Below are 25,506 nucleotides of genomic sequence, written 5' to 3'. Positions count from 1 at the left end.
CCGCCTCCCTTGGAAGGACTCACCTATATCTCTATCAGTGCTACGCCTACTTAGCTTGGTGAGTACGAAAATCTGAGAGACTGAGGCTCCTGACAGGAAGGTTCTAGAGGGAAGTGTTAGCTGATTGGCTCTCTTCTAGAGTTTGGTCCTTTTTACAAAAGGTCATAGATAGGCTACTAAGGTGAGGCCCTTAGGCCTACTTCCCTCTCTATATGTCTATAGGACATTACTTTTCTATGTACCGGAGACTGCCGCCTCGACGACGGGAAATGATTCAGGCATGTGAATCTATGAAAGACAACAATACTGGATAACTTCGGTTACATGTAAGTAACGCATTTCTTACGAAGCATGTAGAGGATGAGGACGCAGAAGGAGGAGACAGAGTTGACCTGAGTCGTCATGGTTACCATGTTGTTCAGAATGATGCCTAGGTTCCTAGTGTGGTCACTGAGGGTAGGAGTAGGTCTGAGTTCTGAGGGCCACCAGAATGCATCCCAAGGGGAGCTTTTGTTTCCGAAGATCAGTACCTCTGTCTTGTTCGTGTTGAGCTTCAACCTGTTGGTAACATCTGTCATAGCCTTACGCAAGTTGGTTTTGGTGTTGATGGAGTCTTCGGAGAGGATGAGTTGTGTGTCATCAGCATGAGATATGCAGTTAAGTCCATGCATTTTGACAATGCTATCCAGATGTGTCATTTAAGTGTTGACGAGGGTGGGACTGATCGATGGTCCTTGGAGTACTCTGCAGGTGATTTCCTTGGGTTCAAAAGTGAAGTGGGGGAAGGCAGACTTTTGTGTTCTTCCAGTGAGGGAAAAGGTAATCCATCCTAGATCGGCTCCTTGAATGCCTTTGTTGTGAATCCTTGTGATGAGTGTGTGGTGGGAGACCTTATTGAATACTGCCGAGAGGTCTAGCAGGATCCGAGCCACAGTCTCTCCTCGGGCGAGTAGGGTTCTGATGTCATTGGTAGCTGGTAGTGGCCCAGTACCAATTAGATATGTACCTAAGGTACATGGAATCCATTTTACAGAGAGAGCAGTAGGCCTGGGGTCCTGATTTGCAGGGTCCCAGGCCAACTATGTCAAAAACCAGCTAAAACACAAGGCAAAAAGTTGGGGGCAACCATAGTCAGGATCTACCTTCCTACAGCCATCTCTTGGACCCTATTTTTTCCAACATCCCTGATCTTACAATCTCAGTTCCCACCCCGATACCGTGGTCTGACCACTTCTTAATAACGTTGAGCTGGTGGTTCTCTTCCATCTCTCGCCCTAGACCTTTACCCAGCAGACCTGCACGCTCTTGGGCTAAATTGGACCCGGAAAAATGGAAGTACAACTTGGAGCTCTCCCCCCCACTATTAGTCTCAGATCCTGCAACAGCTGATTCTGAGTTCTTAAAGTGGATTGGAGAGACATTGGACATAACTTTGCCGAAAAAATCCACCGGCAAACCTCGAGACAAAATCACCTCACCCTGGTTCACCAAGGAAGTACACATCCTAAAAAAGCTCTGTAAAAAAACTGAAAGGGAATGGAGGAAGAACTTTGACCCCATCAAGAAGCTAGAATACAAGCATATGATCCTTAACTACAAAAACGCCCTTAAAACTGAACAGTCTACTTTCTTTGAAGAAAAAATGAGGTCATCCGCCAACTCATCGAGGGAGACTTTTCAAATTGCAAAAAAACTTCTAAAAACCCATGATCCTCCTTCCCCTGTAGAACCATCGGTCAGACGGTGTAACGAATTAGCCGAATTTTCTCCACTCACTCCCCCTGGTTCATACCTGACAACATTTCTCCTCATAACTCGCCCGGATTGGTATCCCAGGTCCCGGAGCCCCAGCTGACTCGGTTTGCTCCCACAACAGTAGATACGTTATCCCCAGTATTACAATCAATCAAAAGTGGATCTCCATTTGACCCTGCACCTCTTAACATTCTAAAATCAGTCACCCAAACCATCCTGCCTCACATGGCGAATCTGATTAATACCTCGCTCTCTCACGGTATCGTTCCGCCAAGCTGGAAAAAGGCAATCATTAAAGCTCTGATTAAGAAACCAGACCTAGATCCCTTGGAGTTAAATAATTTTCGGCCGATCTCTCTTCTGCCAGGCATCAGTAAAGTCGCAGAAAAATATATCAACCAGCAACTATCTGACTACCTTGAAGTCAATTGCCTTCTTAAATCCTCACAGAAGGGCTTTAGGCCAGGCCAGGCCAGAGTACGGAGACCCTGATGGTGGCGGTGGTCGAAGAGGCCAGAAAGATCATGGACTCAGGAGGATCAGTGGCAGTGATCCTCCTGGACCTTAGTGCGGCCTTTGACACCGTTAACCACTCTATACTGGTCCACAGGCTTAAGGACCTGGGCATCTCAGGGTCTGCTCTGTCCTGGCTGGAATCCTTCTTGAGTGACCGCTTCTTCCAGGTGGCGGACGGAAATTTCACCTCCAAAATGACATCTATACACTGTGGGGTTCCTCAGGGCTCATCCCTGAGCCCAACCCTTTTAATGTGTACATGTCCCCCCTTGAGAAGATCGTCACTCCATTTGGGATTAAGTTATTAACCTACGCGGATGACACCCAGCTGGTGGTATCCCTTAGTCAGCATGACCCCCCTTCCACCAATCTCTATACCTGCCTTGGAGACATAACCAAATGGATGGATAGGTCCCATCTTAAGCTCAACAGCGAAAAGACGGAGATCATGGTCCTGGGTAATCAGTCATACTTTCGCCCGGAGTCCCTGTGGCCTCCCTGTATGGGCTCACCTCCAATCCCTAAATGTGAAATTAGGAGCTTGGGGATTTGGCTGGACGATGGTCTTAACTTCTCCACTCAAGCCAGGAAAACTGCCAGCACCTTCTATGGCCTCTTACAGACGACCAGAAAAATTCTCCCTTTACTTCCTGCCCAATCTCAAAAACTTCTGATTCAAGGCCTTGTGCTGTCCCGTTTGGATTATGGCAATACCCTGTATTTAGGGGCTTCCAATAAGGTACTGGCAAAACTCCAGGCTGTGCAAAACACTGCCGCCCACCTCCTCAAGGGTACACACAGTCGTTGCTCAGCCAAACCAGCCCTTAAGTCACTACATTGGCTGCCTATCCAAGAAAGGGTGTATTTTAAAGCCCTCTGCACCACCCATAAAATCCTGCATAGAAAGGCACCACCGATCCTAAAGGACCTTAGCGTTCCACACAAAACTAACAGAACTCTCCATTCCTCACACCTACACTTGACATCTATACCTAAGATCAGGAAGGCCCGTTCTGGAGGCCGACTTTTTTCATACAATGCTTCCAAACTGTGGAACACACTGCCTCTAGACATCCAGGCCCAGCCCAATCTCCTTTCATTCCGTAAACTCCTCAAGACATGGCTGTTTCCCTAAATTCACTCTTCCCTCAATTATCCTCTGTTCTATCACTAGCGCTGGGACGCTCACGGGCACCATGCGCTTTACAAATCTGTAAACATAAACATACAGGAAAGATTCCGAATTTCGAACTGATGGGGCAAAGCCATTGGCCCCAAGGCAATCAATCCCCTTCCTCCTACCATAAAAGGCAACCTATGACGATTCAGGATGCAAAATATAAGCACGGACATGCCAGTGCCGTTTTTAATGCAAAGCAAGCAGGAGGAAAGGCCCATCGCCGAAACGCGTCCATGCGTATTAAAATTAAGTTACCTGAGCGGACCCCATGAGTGCAGTGTTTTCTTTGAAACCGGAGCGTGTATATATATATATATATATATATATATATATATATATATATATATATATTCACAGAAAAAACCATAGGTTTTACACACGTTATAGTTAGGAAGTAGCATTTAAAAAACCTATGAAATTCACTGAAAAAACCATAGGTTTGACACATGTTATAGTTAGCTGGAAATTTTACTGACATAAAACCAATGAAATTCCACGTTATAGTTAGTTGGACTCACTATAACTTGCGCGTGCAATGCACTGCTGATGACGTCACATATTACATCACTCATGACATGGTCAGTGACATCACTGATGACACCATCCTTGTGACATAGTGACAGACCTCCTTTCACTGTAATGTAACCCTTGAGACACATATTCAAAAATAGAAACTGAAATTTAAAAAAAAATGGAGATACCTATATCAGTTACAACAAGCAATTCAGTAATTCCACTATCTATATACACATCCACTCATTCACCAACAGTTCTATATAGTCACTCATACATATACCCACTCATCATATGAAGTGATACACCTATACATCCTGTTACACACCGACAGTCATCCAAAAGTTACTCACACACATATTCACACGTGCAAATAAACTATTGAACATCCATTTATTTGAATATAGAGTTATACACACACTTCCACCTTACTTCTATTGAAAATTACACATATTTATTCTCTTAAACAATCACTTATAGAAACACATACTTATTTAAACAGGAACTCTTACAATCTCTTACTCTCACATATACTCACTTATATACATCAATATTCATATATACTAGATTAAAACATATGTAGTTACTGATAAAGACACTAGTGAGACAGTCATTCACTCACTAACAAACACATATAGACACTCATCCACCCATACAGTCCTGTACATATGCTGTCTTCAAAACACATACAAACAGAGAGTCAGTCACTCATGCATCTATGTGCTAAGTAATACCCCCACCAAACCATATAGACACTCATACTGATACTAATAAAAATATCTAATAACCCATATACATACGCATGTAGCTACTTACCAACACATGTAGCCACTTATACACAAAGTGAAACACTAATATATATATTTAAATATTTAAACATAACTCACTAATATTTATTTTTCAGAAAGACACATATTCACTGGATGGTGTCATCAGTGATGTCATGAGTGATGTCACTGACCATGTCATGAGTGATGTAATATGTGACGTCATCAGCAGTGCATTGCACGCGCAAGTTATAGTGAGTCCAACTAACTATAACGTGGAATTTCATTGGTTTTATGTCAGTAAAATTTCCAGCTAACTATAACATGTGTCAAACCTATGGTTTTTTCAGTGAATTTCATAGGTTTTTTAAATGCTACTTCCTAACTAGAACGTGTGTAAAACCTATGGTTTTTTTCTGTGAATTTCATTGGTTTTTAAAATGCTAATTCAGAAAAATGTCGTGTATGCAACCTATACTTTTGGCAATAAAGTTCTGGCAATATTTTTTTCGAAAACAAGCCGTTTTCTTCACTGTTCTAGTTGCATAGAGACTCCTTGTAAAGCGATACAGAATTCGAAAGTCTGTACCTTGCCTTTTTTTAAACACATTAAAATTTGTCTGTAAATAAAAATAGCCTTACTAAACTTTCGTGCGCGACCCGGTGTGCGCACTCTCGGCAACAGTTGTCAATAAAATGGATATCGCATTTCCAGGCTTTCGTGCGCGACCGAGTGCGCGCACCTGCCTATATATTTCGTGAAAACTTTGCAATTTGAACTTTCCAAAAACAGCTCCAGGAGCATATTATAAAGGGCGTTTATCGGCTTTCGATCGTGCGCGACCGTGTGCGCGCACCCGCCTATATATATATTTCGGGAAAAGTTCGCGATTGCAACTTATTAAATTTCTTCATACACCCACCATAGAACTTATACTACTCAGAAGATATATTAAATCCGGATATGTTTCGATTTACTCCTTTTCACGTTTTGAAATTGGACCGCTACTTCCAACCAGATACTATCACCGCGTACACGTCCTGAGACGCGCATGTGAAGTCATGTGACTTGAAAACAACACTTCCAATTGGTTCCTAGTAGTTTCTATGCTGCGTCAATACCTACGCCTGCTTCAAACACATGCACAGTTTTGAAACAGCATGGGCCTGAAAGTCACTGAGTGAAATATCATACATTACAGTCAGCCACTTTCAAGACGCATTCCTTCAGAGGAACACTTACCGTTTATTAGAGGTAGATCATCCGACTCCACCGGAAAACACCCCTAATAAAAAAGACATATATATAAAATGCGGACTAGCCGCTGTATCGTACTAGCAAACTTTAACTTAAAAATCGTTAGAGAAAACAAAAGGAATCGAACAAAATCAATAGGCCACTGATAGGATCTCTTTTTGACCTTGCTAAAATAGAAACATTAGGAACAACCCCTCATGAGAAATATGAAACTAGTGAAACTAGTGAGAGAAGCCGAGCTCGACGCCATCTTGCCCCCTTTTAGGCCCCATCACGAACATAGATAGCCCTACATAGCAAAACGTGATCTTATCGCCTGCCCAACTTCAGATCTGACCCCCCCCTTTTGCTCTCATGTCCTGTCGGAATGTCCGGCTGTAGATTACAATCACATGTTCCATTTGGGAGGGGAAACTACATCAGAGCGACAAATATTAGAAATATACCACACGACAGCAAAATAACAGATTAAAACGTTTTTATTCTTGAACAAAAATATATTAAAACAACTATGGAGAACCATTACGCGAATAGTCCGGAGGCGACACCATGCGCCAAGGCCTGTCCCCAGGATGAACCAAGGAATCCGTTCCTGGGACCGTGGCAAAGAGCAGCCGGTCGCCATCGGCCAGAGAAGGCATGGGCCCGACCCGAGATGTAGTTGTCTTCCCATTCTCTTCCTCTTTCGGCGCCTTGCAGGCCACGAGGGGGGGATGTCTTGCATATGCCTCCGACCCCCCCCCCCTCTCTTCATCGCCTGGTCCGGCCATAACAAATGTCAGCAAAACGCCGTGGGGTACACTGGGAGGGAGAGACGGCGCGGACGATAATCTTTCGGCGCCTTGCAGGCCACGAGGGGGGATGTCTTGCATATGCCTCCGACCCCCCCCCTCTCTTCATCGCCTGGTCCGGCCATAACAAATGTCAGCAAGACGCCGTGGGGTGCACTGGGAGGGACAGGCGGCGCGGACGAGCCTCTCCCGCCTCCCCACGTGCAGGCCCCTCACCTGCACCCCCAACGCTCCACGCACCCGTCAAAGGACTCGTCCACTCTGGCGGTGCAGCGACGCTCCATGCACCTGGCAAAGGACTCGTCCACTGTGGCGGTGCAACGATGCTTCGCCCGACAGGCTTGAGTCCATCAGCTCCTGCAACCCAGTGACTGCCGGTGGTTGCAGATCTTTCCTTTCAAAATGCTGCCAACAATATTTTCTGAATGGCGTAGCCACGAGACGTTGGCGCTCTCATGCTGACGCCAGCCTCAGTTTGAATGACCAACAATCCGGGGCGCGGCGCGGAGCGCGTAACGTAAGCATAACAGGTCATGTGACTTGTTAAGGCTTTTCATTGGTTTAGAAATATTTTTATGAGCATATTTGACTATTTTATTAAAGACACTACACATAACCTGTTTTTCAAGTTATGTTTAATTTTAAATGAAACGGTTTACATTTTCACTTTTTATTTCCAGTAAATTTGAAAAATAAATGTTTATAGTTCCATATGCTGAAGCACGTCCGCTTCCCACCCTATGTCATACAATTCTGACAAATCGGCATCCTCATCATGTTCTTCATCATCCTCAGGATTTAAATCATCTAAGGGTTCCACTTCCACTGACGTTTCAATGACATGTTCAACAATAAGATCGAGACCAACGGATTGCTCATTATCACTCATGGTTAATGTCCTTATCTTTAAAGAAAGAGAACAACAATGAGATGTTGCAGAGTAAGAGACAAATCCCAGACACTATAATAGTAAAATTGTTTAACAACAGTAACATTTTGCAGCTATTATTTAGCCATGTCCAGCGATGCTGAGGAGGTGAGTCCTATGTCCAAGTTTTCAGTGAACAGGACTCATCTCTTTTTAACCTTCGATAAGCTTCACCAACTCTGTGTCCCCTGCTCATACTTAAATGTAAAGGAGCAGATTTATGTTAACTGGCGCATCCCCAGAGATGCACCAGTTAATGTGCACCGCTGCTCTGCCACCCATGGTGTGCCGCATTTACAATGTGGAGCACCATTTACTCGCAGTGACAAAATGGCGGTCAACACTTCCTGATTTCCTTCGAATCGAACGTTAACAGACGTCACGCAGCAAAAAAAAATTCCGCTCGCGCGCAGCCCCTCCTTCCCCAAAGTAGCAATGTTGGGCTACTTTTGGGCTGCTTTCTAGTAGGGTTTTTGAGCGTCAGAAAGTCTACAAAAGCCGTCGGCAACGGCCTGGGGTGGAGAACCATTACGCGAATAGTCCGGAGGAGACACCACACGCCAAGGCCTGTCCCCAGGATGAACCAAGGGATCCGTTCCTGGGGCCGTGGCAAAGAGCGGCCGGCCGCCATCGGCCAGAGAAGGCATGGGCCCGACCCGAGATGTAGTTGTCTTCCCATTCTCTTCTTTTTCCCGTACCTTGCAGGCCACAAGGGGGATGTGACATACCTAATAGTATAACTCATATATATCCGACCTCCCCTCTCTTCATCGCCTGGTACGGCCATAACAAATGTCAGCAAGACGCCGTGGGGTCCACTGGGAGGGAGAGGCGGCGCGGACGAGCCTTCCCAGATGGAGGCCCCTCAGCTGCACCCCCAACGATCCATGCACCCGGCAAAGGGTTCGTACTCTGTGGCGATATAGGGACACTCCACGAGCCCAGCAAAGCGTTCGCATACTCTGGCGGTATAGGGACGCTCCACGAGCCCAGCAAAGGACTCGCCCACTGTTGCGGTACAGCGACGTTCCACGAGCCCGGCAGGGTCTCGTCCACTGTGGCGGTGCAACGATGCTTCGCCCGACAGGCTTGAGTCCATCTGCTCCTGCAACCCAGTGACTGCCGGTGGTTGCAGATCTCCTAAAAATGGCGGTCGACTTTGCAGGAATGGGCCTGGCGTGAAAAGTTGGCCTGGTCACCTGTTAACCAGAAAATGGGCCCCTGTCTTTCCTTTCAAAATGCTGCCAACAATATTATATCAAACTCTGCATCGGTACTTACTTATAAATTCAGAAACAACTCAATTAACACAAGGGCTCTTTTCAGAGCCACCTTATATCAAAGCACTCAAACTTCTGATTTATCTCCATTTTCACACTTTTGTAAATAGGTGTGCGCGCACCCCGCAACTTTTTCGAGAAAAAAATATATATATTTTCGCTTTTAAGGACCTTACTGCACACCCTGAGAAAACCTACGCAGCAAAACAATCTCTACCTTCTCCCCTTTCCATGTTCCAACGCTTTGAAATGACAATATATTTACTCGCAGTGACAAAATGGCGGTCAACACTTCCTGATTTCCTTCGAATCGAACGTTAACAGACGTCACGCAGCAAAAAAAAATTCCGCTCACGCGCAGCCACTTGGGTGCGCGCACGCATGCGCGCCTATAGATATATAATTGACTTTAACTTTAATTTTCTCAACAACTACTGAACAGATTTACACCATTCCAAAAAAAGCGTAATCTGCGAGCCGGACTGTACAGTTTTGCCAAATTTCTTATAAATCCATTCACCCGTTCGACCTGTAGCTGAGTCTAAAGGTCCTATGGAAAATAACATGGAGAAAACACGTTTTGGGACCCCCCTTTTATCTCAGCCCCCACTTGACCAATCCCCCCCAAACTTTTAGGGAAGGAGCGCAGCGGACTGAGCCATCTTCTTTGAGAAATTCGCTAAGATTCTTCAACCAGGGCCAAAGTTATTCCAAATAGAATGTTGAGCATTTCCTATGGAAACTAGGTCCTAACTATAACTACCTACTGGCGACCGTTATAGTTACCTGGAAATTTTACTGACATAAAACCATTGAAATTCCCCCGTTATAGTTAGTTGGACTCACTATAACTTGCGCGCCTGCAATGCACTGCTGATGACGTCACATATTACATCACTCATGACATGGTCAGTGACATCACTCATGACATCACTCATGACACCATCCAGTGAATGTTTGTCTTTCTTAAAAATTATTATTTTTTTTATATGTATTTGTAAAGTACGATGCAAGAATAAATGGTTAAATGAGTGTGTAAATGGATGTTTGTTTTTAAAATAATTGATTGGTTAACTGCCTTATTAAGTGTATCTTAGTGAATACATATATTAGCAAGTAACTTTTATATATTGAAATGTATGTATCAGTGTTTCACTTTGTGTATAAGTGGCTGTATGGATTGGTGACTGACTCACTGTTTGTTTGTGTTTTGAAGACAGCATATGTACAGGACTGTATAGATGTATGAGTGTGTATGTGTATGTTAGTGAGTAAACGACTGTCTCACTATTGTCTTTCTCAGTAACGACATATGTTTTAATCTAGTATATGTGAGTATTGATTTATAAAACTGAGTATATGTGAGAGTGAGAGATTATAAGAGTTCCTGTTTAAATTAGTATGTGTTTCTATAAGTGATTGTTTAAGAGAGTAAGTATGTGTAAGTATTCTTAGAAGTAAAGTGGTAGTGTGTGTATAGCTGTATATGCAAATAAATGAATGTTCATTAGTTTTTTTGCATGTGTGAATATGTGTGTGAGTAACTTTTGGACGACTGTCAGTGTGTAACAGGATGTATAGGTGTATCACTACATATAATGAGTGAGTATATATATGAATGACTATATAGAACTGTTTGTGAATGAGTGGATGTGTATATAGAAGGTGGAATTACTGAATTGTTTGTTGTAACTGGTATGGGTATCTCCACTTTTTTGAAAATGTTAAATACTATTTTTGAATATGTGTTTCAAGGCTTACATTACACTGAAAGGAGGTCTGTCACTCTATCACAAGGATGGTGTCATCAGTGATGTCATGAGTGATGTCACTGACCATGTCATGAGTGATGTAATATGTGACGTCATCAGCAGTGCATTGCAGGCGCGCAAGTTATAGTGAGTCCAACTAACTATACCGTGGGAATTTCAATGGTTTTATGTCAGTAAAATTTCCAGGTAACTATAACTGGTGTGAAACCTATGGTTTTTTCAGTGAATTTAATAGGTTTTTTAAATGCTAATTCCTAACTATAACTGATGTTAAACCTATGTTTTTTTCAGTGAATTTCATAGGTTTTTTAAATGCTAATTCCTTTCTATATCTAGTTTCTAACCTTTTTTTTTTTTTTTACAATTTGCTGTTTTGTGTAAGTATTCATTTTTTTGTATATAATTTTTTTCTTTTGCGCTCTGGGTGCGCGCTCCGGTAAGCTCTCCGGTAAGCTCTCCGGTAAGCTTTCCGGTAAGCTCACCGGTAAGCTCACCCAGAGCGCTACTTTCCTTCGTGAAAAAAAATATGAATGAAAAGTTAATAATAATGCAAAACATTTCGTACCATACAAATAAAATCATTTTTTTTTATAAGGAAAATGATTATGCATTTCCGTAAAAGTATGATGACGTCACTTCGGCGCGCAACGTAAGCGCCCTCGGAAGCGCCTACGTTCGCGCCGCATATACGCCCCCGGAAGCGCCTACGTTCGCGCCACGTATGCGCCCCGGAAGCGCCTACGTTTGCGCCGCGTGTGCGCACCCGGAAGCGCTCCGGAGCGCGCAGCGTAAGCGCGTCGGGTCATGTGACCTTAAAATAATTAAAAGAACACTTTTCATTGGTTGCTAACTGTTTTTTTTACAAAGAATGAAATCCCCACCCATTTCCTTCACTTCTTCTTTCACTTTTGTGACTGCAAGACCTGCCTTTTTGCTCCTGGATATTTGTTGGTTTTACAATGGCTGCCAGACAATCCAGCAGTGAGGATGAACCAGAATTCATCAATGAAGAGCCTCCTCAACGAAAAGTTAAGGAACATTTCATTTGGAAATTTTTTTAAATCCCACCTGGCCAAAAAAAGGTGAATGCTCCAAAAGTGGAGTGCAGGATCTGCAAAAAAGAGCTGTCACGGGGTAACCCTTTAAAAAAGTACTCTTTTGGGAACTTCACAATGATCCGGCATGTGTAGAGGAAGCACCCCCAAAATTTTGCCCGGGAAAGTGTCAGGGCTCTGGCACAAGAGGTTCCCAGTGATGGGGCCTCTACATCAACCGGAGGAGCAACTTCTTCTGGGAGGGGGAGATCACAAGAGCTGGTTCCGAACATTCAACCTGCTTTTAACCATGGTGCCCTCAGATGCAGATACTGCAATCAACTGCTTACCTTTGGAGAACAAAGTGTACAGCTCATGGTTCGAGCATTAGAAAACCATCGCTGCTCTTCCCACCCCTAATTTCTTTTGTTTTTTTTGCTCCTGTTGAGCAGTTTCCATTCCCTGTTTTTGTTCCTGTTAAGAAAAAAGAAGAAAACCAAAAGTTCTTTTCAGAACTACCTCCAATTCTCATCAAAGAGCTATATTCTAAAAAAAATGAAAAAAGAGTAAGTGAAATAGAGTGCATTGATAATGGAAAGGAGAAGGAGTAAGAAAGAACAGAAAGGTATGAGAGGAGAAAGGAAATGAAGTAGGAGGACTGAAAGAAGGGGAGTGTTAGGAAAGAAAGTAAGGAGAAGAAGAGTGAATATGGGGAATGTTGATATTCAAAGAAAATGTTGAAAAGGAACAGGGGTGTGGAAGGATAAGAAAAGATGCATTGCTGGAGTTGAAGGCAGAAGGCCTCATTTATGAAGCCATGCGTCACTTTAACACCACCAAAGCATCACTTTTTGTGACGCATCAGTCCAATAAGAAATGCACCTTATTTATTCATATTTACAAAGTGGCGTTTCTAGGTAAATACGTCACTTTGTAAACCCCTGCGCCACATTATTCCTACGTCAGGTGTAATGTATGCAAAAGGGACGTATTGACGCAAGAAAGGGTCGTAGAGGTGACACAGTGAATAAACTGGACGCCTCGTTTCTGAAACGTGACGCATCGCTACGTGAAAACTTCTATGCGTCACTTTTCTGTGCACACTCCTTATGACATTCCAGATGTGTCATATTTAATGTATGACGAATCAACTTGCAAGGAGTTACATATACGTCCGTATTTCTGACGTATCTGTAAACACAGAAGTGACGCATTGCTGGAGTGCGTCACAAAAGTGACGCAACTCCAGTAATGCGTCCTTTCACATGGGGAAAGCACCATGTGAAAGGTCTTGCGTCAGTCTTACACCTGCTGTGAGGCAGGCGCAAGATTTTGACGCAACAGCATCCTAAAAGTGACGCAGTGAAATCTCATAGATTTCACTGTGTCGCTATTACCAAGCTTTTTGCCGGGGAACGCCACCTCTGCATACATTATACCTGACGCAGGTATAATGTGGCGCAGGGTTTTAAAAAGTGACCCATCTACCTAGATGCGTCATTTTTTTAATAATAGTGCAACGAGGCGCTGGAGTGCGTCACAAAAGTGACGCAACTCCAGTAATGCGTCCTTTCACATGGGGAAAGCACCATGTGAAAGGTCTTGCGTCAGTCTTACGCCTGCTGTGAGGCAGGCGCAAGATTTTGACGCAACAGCATCCTAAAAGTGACGCAGTGAAATCTCATAGATTTCACTGCGTCGCTATTACGAAGCTTTTTGCGGGGGAACGCCCCCTCTGCATACATTATACCTGACGCAGATATAATGTGGCGCAGGGTTTTAAAAAGTGACCCATCTACCTAGATGCGTCACTTTTTAAATATAGCGCAACGAGGCGCATTTTTTTTACACCGCTGGTGCGATGCGTCACTGTTCTGTGCACACTCCTTACGACATTCCAGATGTGTCATATTTAATGTATGACGAATCATGTCGCAAGGAGTTACAGATACGTCACTATTTCTAACGTATCTGTAAACACAAAAGTGACGCATTGCTGGAGTGCGTCACAAAAGTGTCGCAACTCCAGTAATGCGTCCTTTCACATGGGGAAAGCACCATGTGAAAGGTCTTGCGTCATTCTTACACCTGCTGTGAGGCAGGCGCAAGATTTTGACGCAACAGCATCCTAAAAGTGACGCAGTGAAATCTCATAGATTTCACTGCGTCGCTATTACGAAACTTTTTGCAGAGGAACGCCCCCTCTTCATACATTATACCTGACGCAGGTATAATGTGGCGCAGGGTTTTAAAAAGTGACCCATCTACCTAGATGGGTCACTTTTTAAATATAGCGCAACGAGGCGCATTTTTTACACCGCTGGTGCGTCACAAAAAGTGACGCACAGGCGGCGCAAAACTGGCGGCGCAAGGCCTTCATAAATATGGTCCTGGATTTTCCCCTTACTGCGCGTACCGGGCGCTCCTCCCACGCAAATCGAAAAAAATATTTTTTTTAAATGCCCCGCGGGACCCTATTTTAGCCCCCACATTAAACCTAGGGGGTCAGGAGGGGGTCTACCCTGCCCCCTTATGGTCAATTCCCCCCTTTGTTTTTGCCACCTCTTGTGTCTCGATTTTACCGAGACACAAGATGGCGGCCGCTCCAGACTGTTTAGAATGTTTACAGACACCCAAGAGCCAATGCTTTCTGCACGCAAGTCGCGTGGCGCGCCCGGTGCGCTCCCCGGTGCGCGTACCGGGGCGCGCCTATAGATATATATATTTTTTTTAACCTAAATTACTCAAAATCCACTGGAGCACATATCTTGAGACATAACAAAGGCACATTGGGCTACTAGTCCCTACAATTTTGCCAAGTTTGGTGTAAATCCATTCAGCCGTTCGAGCTAAAAGTGAAATCGACCGCCCTATGGAAATTAACATGGGGAAAACGCGTTTTGGGACCCCCCTTTTATCACGGACCCCGCTTGACGAATCTCCCCCAAACTTTCAGGGAAGGACCGGGGCGCCGCGAGGCCATTTTAAGGAAATTTTCAGGCAGATTTGTCAACCGAAGCCAAAGTTATTCCAAATAGAATTTTGAGATGTAACATTGAAAAAAATCCTAACTATAACTACCTACTGGCGACCGCCAGTAGGATATATATATATATATATATATATATATATATATATATATATATATATATATATATATATATATATATATTATATATATATAAGTCATCAAAGTCATAAGCACTAGAATATTCCCGCCCATGCGCGGGACCCCGAAAACACAAATATATATATATATATATATATATATATATTTGCCACAACACAGGTTACCCCAACGAAGCACTGCCACAGGAAATTGATTAAGCTCTCCAAGTTTAATTGACACGCTGCACACAGGCGCTCTTCCCCGCACAAGCCCCCAACAGTTCTAAAGCCAGACGCGTTTCGGGTGTATGAGTCTCCCTTCTTCAATGGCAAAAAGTTCAGCAGAAATGAAGGCGCTTTGCTGCACATTGCGTAGATATAGAGATTTCCGCCCCAGTGGGCGTGGCAATGTCCTTGCACAGCCTTGTGGATCTCGTAGTGTGCAGATGTTGATCCCTGGTGGGTGCGCCCCATGTCTGCCAATTAAAACATAAGTATTTGTCCCCAGTGGGTCGGAGCAATGTCAAGGTGAGAGCCTGCTCCGCTTTGTGAGTGTCAATACGAGCATCAACTGGCGTCGCCCTGCAACAAAGCCAGCTGCTTCCTTCCAAAGTGCCTGCCTCGGGTGAAGCAGGCAAGGATCCGCAAGGCGGTGGGCAGGTCTTCACGGCCGGGTCAGCCGTAATATTTGCCACAACACAGGTTACCCCAACGAAGCACTGCCACAGGAAATTGATTAAGCTCTCCAAGTTTAATTGACACGCTGCACACAGGCGCTCTTCCCCGCACAAGCCCCCAACAGTTCTAAAGCCAGACGCGTTTCGGGTGTATGAGTCTCCCTTCTTCAATGGCAAAAAGTTCAGCAGAAATGAAGGCGCTTTGCTGCACATTGCGTAGATATAGAGATTTCCGCCCCAGTGGGCGTGGCAATGTCCTTGCACAGCCTTGTGGATCTCGTAGTGTGCAGATGTTGATCCCTGGTGGGTGCGCCCCATGTCTGCCAATTAAAACATAAGTATTTGTCCCCAGTGGGTCGGAGCAATGTCAAGGTGAGAGCCTGCTCCGCTTTGTGAGTGTCAATACGAGCATCAACTGGCGTCGCCCTGCAACAAAGCCAGCTGCTTCCTTCCAAAGTGCGGGAATATTCTAGTGCTTATATATATATATATATATATATATATATATATATATATAATTGTGTTTTCGGGGTCCCGCGCATGGGTGGGAATATTCTAGTGCTTATGACTTTGATGAGGATACCCCTGGAAGAGAACTAGCATTACAGGCAAGTAACTAATCCTTCAGTCCAACCCCAATGAAGTACAGATCGGATACAGGGAACAGGTTAGTCCTGCTGAAAAAGTTACCGTCTAAAGTCCAGCGCAAAGAGTACCGTTCGTGGTGGAGGAGGCTGCTGAGAGAGTGTCGCAGACTGTCGTCGCTGCAGAGCTGAGAGCAGGCCAGGTGTCGTGCCCCCCCTGATTCATCCACTTCAGTCACCACTCCTGCTGTTCACAATCTTCATCAAATTACACAGATACCCCTAATCTCGGAGGACGAGTTTCTAATCCTGCTAAATAATGTGAGCTCCGGCTCCCCTATCGATTGCTGTCCCTCTCATGTCCTGCGTGAGGCCTTTACTGCCTGTCCCATCCCCCCCTTGACTCTTCTTAACAACTCAATTAAAATGGGCTTGGTCCCTAGCTCTTTTAAAACCGCTGTTGTGGTGCCCATCCTCAAGAAGCCCAATGCTGATCCTTCCCTCATGAACAACTTTCGTCCTAATTCCCTACTCCCTTACCTCAGCAAAGTTCTTGAGGCTCTTGTCACTCACTTTCTGAGCTCATTTATTGAACATTCGCAGTTTCTTGATTCCCAACAGGCCGGTTTTCGACCCGCCCATTCAACTGAGTTGGTCATTCTCTCAGTGGTGGAAGAGCTGCAGAGGGGCGCGGACTGTAACATCAGTCAGGCTCTGGTGCTTCTCGATTTGTCGGCTGCCTTCGACACGGTCGACCATGATATTCTGGTCGGCCGTGTCGAGGAGGCCGGCATCCTGGGATTAGCCCTTGACTGGGTCTGCTTGTTCGTGAGTGACCGTCATCAGGCTGTCCGCCTCTCTCAGGTCTCTGCTGACAAGGTTGGGTTAATGTGCGGTGTCCCGCAGGGCTCCTCTCTTCCCCCCTCCTTTTCAACCTGTACCTTGCCCCCCTTATCCGGTCTCTACGAGGCAGCAATGTCACTGCATTTAATTATGCAGATGACATTCAATTGATCCTCGATATCAACTCCTCGGATCAATCCATTCACAACTTCCAGTCCACTCTGTGTCACATCAGCGATTGGATGGGGGCAAATTATTTGAAACTTAACCCCAATAAGACCGAATTGGTTCTTATTGGGGGCGCCTCCAACCCGTGGAGTCCTAACTTTTGGCCTTCTTGTTTACGTCTCCCCCCCCTGCCCTGCTGATTCTGCCAAAAGCCTCGGGGTGGTTATCTGTAAAGGTCTGTCGGTGAAACCCCAGATCAATGCGGTAGTCTCTTCTAGTTTTTTTCACTTACGTAAAATCCGTAAAATATCTCGATTGCTTACTACAGAGGCTCTCACCCTGGCTTTTTTGGCCCTGGTAATTTCCAGGCTAGATTATGTCAACTCTCTTTATGTTGGCATTCCCGCCTACCAGCTGAATCGACTGCAGCTGGTCCAGAACCAGGCTGCACGATTGATCTTTAAACAGCCAGGCACAGCATGTTTGTCCACTGTTAAAAACCCTTCATTGGATCCCTATGGGTGAACAATGTAACTTTAAACTGGGCTGCTCCATCTTTAAAGCGCTATCCGGCTTTGTCCCAGCCTTTATTTCCTCTCTTCTCCACCGCTATGCCCGCTCCCGTATCCTCCGATCCTCCCATCTTGCTTTATTTAAAACCCCTATCTTCAAACGCAAGAAACATGGAGGGCTCAGATTCTCGTTTCTTGCTCCTTCCTTTTGTAACGCACTCCCCTTAGAGTTTAGGCTTACCACCTCTTACCCTCGTTTCCGGTCTCTCCTGAAAACATATCTGTTTGGTAAAGCACATAACTAGTCCCTTCTTCCGCCGCTCTCACCTGTTCCTGTCTGTTTATCTGCTGCCTATAGCGCCAAGAAACCGCTGGGTGTAAGTGCGCTCTATAAGAATTTTTTACATTACATTACAGTCGTTGGTATCGCTCAAAGATTCTGTCGGACGTTGCAGAAGGTGCTGCTGGAGATTTGCATGGTCAGTTACCATGGGCCATCGGTTCTGTAGCGCAAAGTGCAGATCTCGCGTTGCTCGTGGTTGCTCCAGCACAGACAGTCAGGTCTACCGTTGCTTCGCATTGGCGGTCTGCGTGTTGACAAGAGCTTGGCCCGATCAGGACCGTTCCTGGTTTCGTAGAGCCCAAAACTCCAGGATCTCTCCTTTTCTTGAAGGAGGAAATTAACTGATGCCAGACCACAGGTCTAGGACCTGGGAGGCACCTCTTGGGGATCAAGAACTCACTCCATCGGAGGCCTGCAAGGCTCAGGCAGGTCCAGCTAGAGTTGGTCAATTTCAGAGGGGCCTCTTGAGCTTGTTGTGTCCTCATAGCTTAGAACAGAAGGGCAATCAGCTGACACTTGGAGTCACTTCAGCCTGGAATGAAGAGAGCAGGTCAAGTCTTCCATCTCAGTAAACAGGGCAGGCCTCAAGCAGCTTTGCAGCAGAACGTCCTTCTTCTGTAGTATCCACATGTCCAGGAGTGTACTGAAGAGTGGATCTGAAGGTCCTTTTTTTTTTATACCTGATGCCCCCTTTGAAGTAGGAGAATAAAAGTGTTTGGAATTTCCCTCCCCCCTGTCCTTGCTTTTGCCTTACTACAAGCACAATGGAATAGTGTGAAGTTCTTTGGGTGAAGGCAGGGCACACCCTTTTGACTTGCAAGTGGGGCTGTGCCCAGCTCTGCCCCGCCCCACATCCTGCCTGTGATGGCTCATCCAGGCACACCTAATCCCTCGATTGTGTGGCTGTTTGGGAGGAATATATAAAAGCCAACTACACCCAGTCATTTGACCCAGGAATAGACTGTATGCACAAAATAGGGTAGGAAAATGCTCCCCATGCCATTCCGTGCTCACTGCGCCACTGGATTCAAGCTAGCCTGGCTGATGCGGGGTGATACTGCGAAACTGGTCACTGGATGCTTGTTTCCGGTCAAGGGAGGCCCTGGCTTGGTGGTTTGGGTTGGACTGTTCCCTTAAAGAGCAGGGTCAAGACTGATTTGCTTATGGCTGGGACCAACTGGGGTGGCGTGGTGAGCAAAAGAACAATGGATTAAACCCAGATCTGTGTGACAGGGGCTTGTTTGCATTGTTCAACTTTCTGTCCATCATTTGTTCTTCTTTTAACTTTCTAATTGTGGCGTTTTCAAAATTGTGACTTAAATTTTGACTTTACCATTAAAGAGGATTTTAAATTACAATTTCTCTGACACCAAATATGACTTTTCTACTTGCTCCCAATCCAAGCTTAGCACATTTTTCACTACCAGGACATGTAAAACTTAAAATTACATGTCCGACTTTTTAACTGCAATGCACTCTGCCCATGGGCTGTTTGGGGCCTACTTTAGGGGTGGCTCCTGTCGGAAAAAAAAGGTTGTTTTAGGTTCGGCAAAGGGGTCATTTTGCCAAGTCGAGTTGTACTTAAGACGGTTGCAAAATAAGTGCTGTAGGCCCACTAGTAGCATTTAATTTTCCAGCCTTGGGTATATGGTATACCACTTTACTAGGGATGTATAAGTAAATGAAATATGCCACAAAGTGTAAGCCAATTTTTTGTGTTTTAAGGAGGGAGCCCAATCACTTTACCTCTGGTCAGCAGTGGTAAAGTGCACAAGTCCTAAGGCCACCAATAACAAATTCAGTCAAAATAGGAGGGGTGACAACAAAGGTTTGGTGGTGACCCTGCACAGAGGGTCCGTTTCAACAAGGTCCTATGGCTTTTCCCTTATAACTTGTGACAGCTATGGGAGGTTGATATTGTCTGGGCATGGTTGGCCATCTTGTGTCCTTTGCAGACTATCTCCAACACTAGATGATCTCTTCCGTTTGCTAGTACTCTGAGATTGCATCATGCTCCATGTTGTTTAAATATTAAATACATTAGTGTCCTAGTTACTATGTTTCGTTGTGAAGTATTTTCCCTAAATGTGTTATATACTACATTTTTTTTTTAAAAAGGCACTGTATGTGTATCTTTCGTCTATCAGAACGCTGTAAATGTAAATCTTCTCAGTGTGAATGGCATTCATTCAAATGAATTCCAGTGTTTGTTATTTTTGCACAACTTGTGCATGGCTAATGTGTGGTTTTTTATTTAGTTCAATATATTTTGGTTGATGAGGTTAGGCCAGTATGATTACAAAGACTGGTAAAGAATAGCAATATGTACAATGCACTTTAACTCGAATTTCCAATAATTAGATTTTAACTACAAACAATAGGAACGTCGTTGTGCAGTTTTTAGGCTGTTTTTCATCTCTGTTTTCTCATTAAATGTTCCATAGTGCATAGATATTTTGTGTAACTAACGTAAGTGGTATTAAAGGGAATTTCATGCAATTGGTGATGTATTATTAAACAATGAAAATGTGTTGTGCATAATTCCATTTGCAGAAAAAAGATAATCAGCCCTGAAGGTTAAGATCGTTAAAGCCTGTTTCTTTTGTAACTTTTTCTTTGATCTGCCAGATTCCAGAAACTTCTGGGTCAGAAATCTATATTGTGAATACTCAAGAGTTCTCTCAGGTAAATAAAAGTAATTTGAAGATATTTTTTCTGAGAGAACATCTAGCAGAGCATATTGCCTGTCGAGTAAATGGTGTATTAATGTTTTTTTTTGTACCTGAATAGTTTTTGTTTGTATTTTTTTCCCTGATATTGAGCTGTGCATGATGGCCACACATTTCTTTGAAAAATATTTCTGTCATATTTATCTTTAGATAAGTAGCTCAAATTTTAAATGTAACTAAATCTTAGCTGATTGAAACCTCTTCATTGTTTTTAGGAGAGAGAATCTTTACAGAAGCAATTAGATGAAGCTAACCGAGAAGCACACAAGTATCGGCAGCAACTTTTTAAAAAAGAACAGGAAGCAGATGCCTATAGACGGAAATTGGAGGCCATGACACGAATTCAAACTAATCAAGAAGCTGTTTAATCAAGACAGATGCCCAATTATCTTTATATTTTTCAATGCAATCCTGAGTGCACTTGACGGAAAATAACCTTGTGTTGCAAGTGATAAAAGGGGGACTACGGCTTGAGAAATGGACTCAAACCAGGCGCTCTGATGAATTTCTTGTAACAAAGAAAGGCTATTACCTTGGACACTATGGCGATGTGGGAAGTATTTAAAAGTGTTGTACATAGTCCTCTTTTTTACTGTTTCACAATATTAACTTTTGGAAGGACTCTGGAATACTTACGGCAATCCAACATTATTGTGAAATGTTTTCATAATTTGGGAAAGCACTCCATAAGTATCTACGGTTTACAATCAACATTTTACTTGACAGGCGATTTTTGCATTTTTTTTTATTGACCAGACCTCTATCAAAACAGACTATTTTCCATTGGAAATAATTTTCCAGAATTCATTGCCAATCTCCGAAATCTTTTTCTAGAAATTAAAACTTTTATATTCTTCAACTTGCGATATATCGGAGTAGATTTACATGTATATGAAGCTATTTTTTAAAACTCTTCCTTTGTACATATGCTGCATGTTTTTTTTATATAATTTAAGCTCATAACTTGCATAATTAATTTCAGTCAAGATGAAGAACGATTTAAGGAATTTGTTTATACTGAAGGTCATTTGAAGTAAACCACCCATCAGTTGTATCGTTAATGATGGATTTCTTCAAAGAAACTAGTTACTACAAATGCAATTACTGCACATGTAAATCCTGTGAAAGAAAAGGGAATAAACATATGTTTATCATGCAATGTACGTTTAAACAATGCTGAATATAATGTTTGAGGGAAACCTTCATGCTAATTAGTTCCGAAATTTGTCTGCACTATAAACTCTTATCCTGAGCTCATCTGAAAAATGTTTATGAATTTTGATTCGAATGGGAGATGCATTACATTCAGTTAATGTTTGCAAATCAACTGAAGCTTTTGCAATGTGATGCTGTCGGTCTCATTGTATTGTTACTGCTCACAGTTAGCTAATCGCCCTTTAATTTTGTGCAGTGATTCTGTCGCGTTTCTGTTAAGCTATATCATATTAACAATCATTCTCAAACTGTTGTAGGAATAACATTGTTTCCATCGTTCTTTCTACTTTTTTTGTTTTGTTTTTCCATGTTTTATTGTTGACAGTGTTGCTTTAAAAATGCAGAACTAAAATATAAATCGAAACAGTTTATATTGCCTATATATATCTTTGGCTGTCTCTTGTTATTTCGTCAATATGCATATTTTAATGTATTGTTTAGTGTGAGTAATGTCCTTTTCTAACCCAGGGATATTAAACATTCCCATTCATAATTATACTGAGACACGACATATTTCACACACCACAGAGAAAGGGGTAGGGATTCATAAGCACAGGCTTTGTCCAAATCTTCCTACCTTAATGGATTGGATTTTATTATTCTTATAACTATTTTTCCGACACCTTCTCATTCCTCACTTTGCAGTTTCTAAGCACAGATGGTAACCTCATCCAATATTGCTAATTATTTACCTACTTCGGAAGGATAAAAAGATGAGTCTGCCTTGAAGGGTTTCAAACTCCTGACATTCAGAACACTGCACTTGTAAGCCGCAATCATTCAGCTCACTCGGTTATTTTGTAGTACGTAGCACTATGTGTGATTACAGAGCGTAATTTATCAAGGCATATCTCATTCACCTGTATTTTTTTTATTTTTTACTTAAAGCAGTGTACACGAAATTTGTAGTGCTCTAAAGAAGCTGCGAACACTTAAACGCAATAACAGACGTATATGTGCATCTGGGTTTTTTCCCAAGACCAATGCTGCACGCCTCTTTATTTAAACAGGTTCTTGTCAGTAAATACTCTATTCATTGGGAAGCATAGTGAAACAAATCTTTTCTGTGGGTAATGATAGGCGCAAATTGTTATTTTCTTGAAGCAATATTTACTCATCATGAATTGCACTGCTACGTTTCTCACCTATTCCATTTCAAAAGTGTAATTTTATCAACTAAGGAGAGATTAGGTGAAGCAAATGTCAGGCTCGATTACAGACCTGCGCTAAATGTCATGTGTAATATTTGATTTAGTCAGTATCCAAAATATTTCCAATGTAAAATATTACGTGAAAGGCTTATTAAGCTACAAGTGCATGTTAAATCTAAAACACAAAAAAGGTTGCTTCTTTGATCACCAGCTGCATATCATTATACAATACTGCTGAACAACATTTCATTCAATTTTTTGTGTATTTCCAGAAGAGTGACTAGAACTGGGCTCAGCTTTACTCTTTTTTTCAAAATAATTCTGTAAGAAACTTGTTTTGAGATATATTTTTACTGTAGTTAATGAGGAAGGAGATTTTGTGGTAGACCTGTTTTCTAAATGAATGCTGGACTCGGGACAGCTGCCAAGTGAACGCTATTCTTGTCATTCATTCAGCTATCAATGTACTTCTTAGTGAACCACACTTTACATACTGGGCCCAACAAGGCTCACACCTGCAATGAGAAAACCGAGAAATGTCACATAATTCAAAATGGTTTTTGCTAAGAGTCTGGACTGACTGTAGGTGTCACACCTGATGTCACAGCTGTGACACACAAGCCAACTCAACATAGTTAATCTTATTATGTTGACTGATGATCTGGCAAAATAATGCCTTCTCTCTTCCGTATGATACAGGCGAAAAGTCTAGAACTACTACTGTTTTAGTTATTTGTCTAAGTTGTGCAGTAACGAAACAGGAAATGAAATGGAGTGTTCTATCATCATGTTTTTTTCTATGGTTAAAACTGATAGTCATAACTAAACGTTGTCCTTCTGGCGAATTTCTTTCCATAAACGACCCTTGAACTAGTATAAAAATAATGCTGCGAGTTAACCGTAAACGTTTCATTTGTATACACATTTTATTCTTCTTCTGCTATCTACCTAAATTGTGTACTATTACTTGAAACTAAAGCATCTCGGTTTGTTTACAAGCTTTATCCCAAATCAATATCAATCAGGCATCAGTGTTTGTTTGCCAGAGTCATTTCTTACATGACTATTGTTTATATGACTTTCTCACAGCATCAGTGGGTTAGTAATGCTGAGTGATGCACCACTGTTTGAAAATGTTACTTCTTGTTTAACCTAAATATCTTGTTGCATACAAGACCATTGTGAGTTTGGAGTCCCCTGTGCTACGTACTCTTAATGGCCATTTGGTAAGCCCACAGAAATTCTCATTGGGCACTGCTGGAAGAGATCTTGGGTGTAATGTCAGCTGTGTCGGGACATGAGAATCAGCAGTTCTCCCGCATGGGCAAACATATGATTCCCCTCCACCCCATTTAGAGTGGAGGAATCTGCTGATTGGTGGAGTTGCACTCAGTCACAGGTAACCGCCCCTCCACTACATGGTCATTGCCTTTTGTGCCTCAGGAGATCTTCCATGCTTAGGGAAATCCCCCAGATTCCTATTTCTGTGGCCCAGGACCGCCAAGCAAGGCATGTCCCTCTCAGGTAGGGGAAAAAAACAATGGCTAAAGTGCGCTGGGAGAAACCATAGAAGACTTAGATTTTTTTCCAGAATTTCACGCTGAGTAGTCTTAAAAAACAGGGCACATTCTCATCTTCCAGCTGTTAAAAAAGTGTATCCCTTACATTGGTGGATTCACTTTTGTTGTAGTGTTGGCCAGGCCAATCACTCCTTGAATTTAAAAGAGACCAGCATTATGTCCTTGGTTCACAACTTCTATTTAAACAGTCCCACTATGTTTGATTGGAACTCAATTCCTTTTTTTGTGTCTACCTGTCTCTGTGATGAGAGTTTGTTTTGCTTTGCAGATTTTGACCCCCATGCAGAGTTTACCTTAACTAAAGGTTTAGACAAGTACAGAGTGCAGTACCTCTGTATACTGGGTGACCATCTGCGAAAGTCGATTATTATAGCCTCAAACATCCAAAGGAAGGGTCCTTTCACTTTTTATGTGTTTCAGCAAAACCTTGGAGAAATTACTGTTGGTACAAATCTCATTCATTAAATAAGATAAGATCAACAAATATGTATAGGTAGCATTTGTGGTTGTAACTTCACATGCAGTGCACACTCCCGCCACCTAGTGTTGAGCTCTGATGTTTACAACTTTTTGTCTTCAAAGAATTCTTTGGAACACGGGAACCAGTGATGACTCCTCTTCAGGGTGATGTGCATGCCCATCGGTTCCACCTTCAGATTGTTTTTTACAGCAATTGGGCTTGGATGTGCGTGTTGTAGTTCCCGATCGATGCCTGTTCTTGATGTCTATTCAACCTGGAGAAGATGACGTATGGAAATCTCACACCTCTGGATGCCATTCCTACCCGACACTATTGGCGCCA

The 25,506-nt window shown here is 43.1% G+C and overlaps 1 protein-coding gene across 2 annotated transcripts in view; it reads left to right on the top strand.

The window, feature by feature from the left end:
* The window catches only part of GABPB1 (GA binding protein transcription factor subunit beta 1), a 486,223-nt gene extending 463,866 nt beyond the window's left edge, over positions 1-22,357 (top strand). The window contains exons 10-11 of one of the 2 annotated variants that reach the window (XM_086958247.1): positions 20,658-20,714; positions 20,974-22,357. In XM_086958247.1, coding sequence (XP_086814373.1) covers positions 20,658-20,714; positions 20,974-21,126 — 210 coding nt within the window. In that variant the 3' untranslated portion in view covers positions 21,127-22,357. The remainder of the gene's footprint in view (positions 1-20,657; positions 20,715-20,973) is intronic. The other variant, XM_086958248.1, reaches the window with a different exon arrangement.
* The last annotated feature ends 3,149 nt before the right edge of the window (positions 22,358-25,506 follow it).

The sequence above is a fragment of the Lissotriton vulgaris genome, chromosome 2_1, assembly GCF_964263255.1.
Source record: "Lissotriton vulgaris chromosome 2_1, aLisVul1.2, whole genome shotgun sequence".
Taxonomy (NCBI): Eukaryota; Metazoa; Chordata; class Amphibia; order Caudata; family Salamandridae; genus Lissotriton; species Lissotriton vulgaris.
This window is presented reverse-complemented; position numbering and strand designations above follow the sequence as displayed.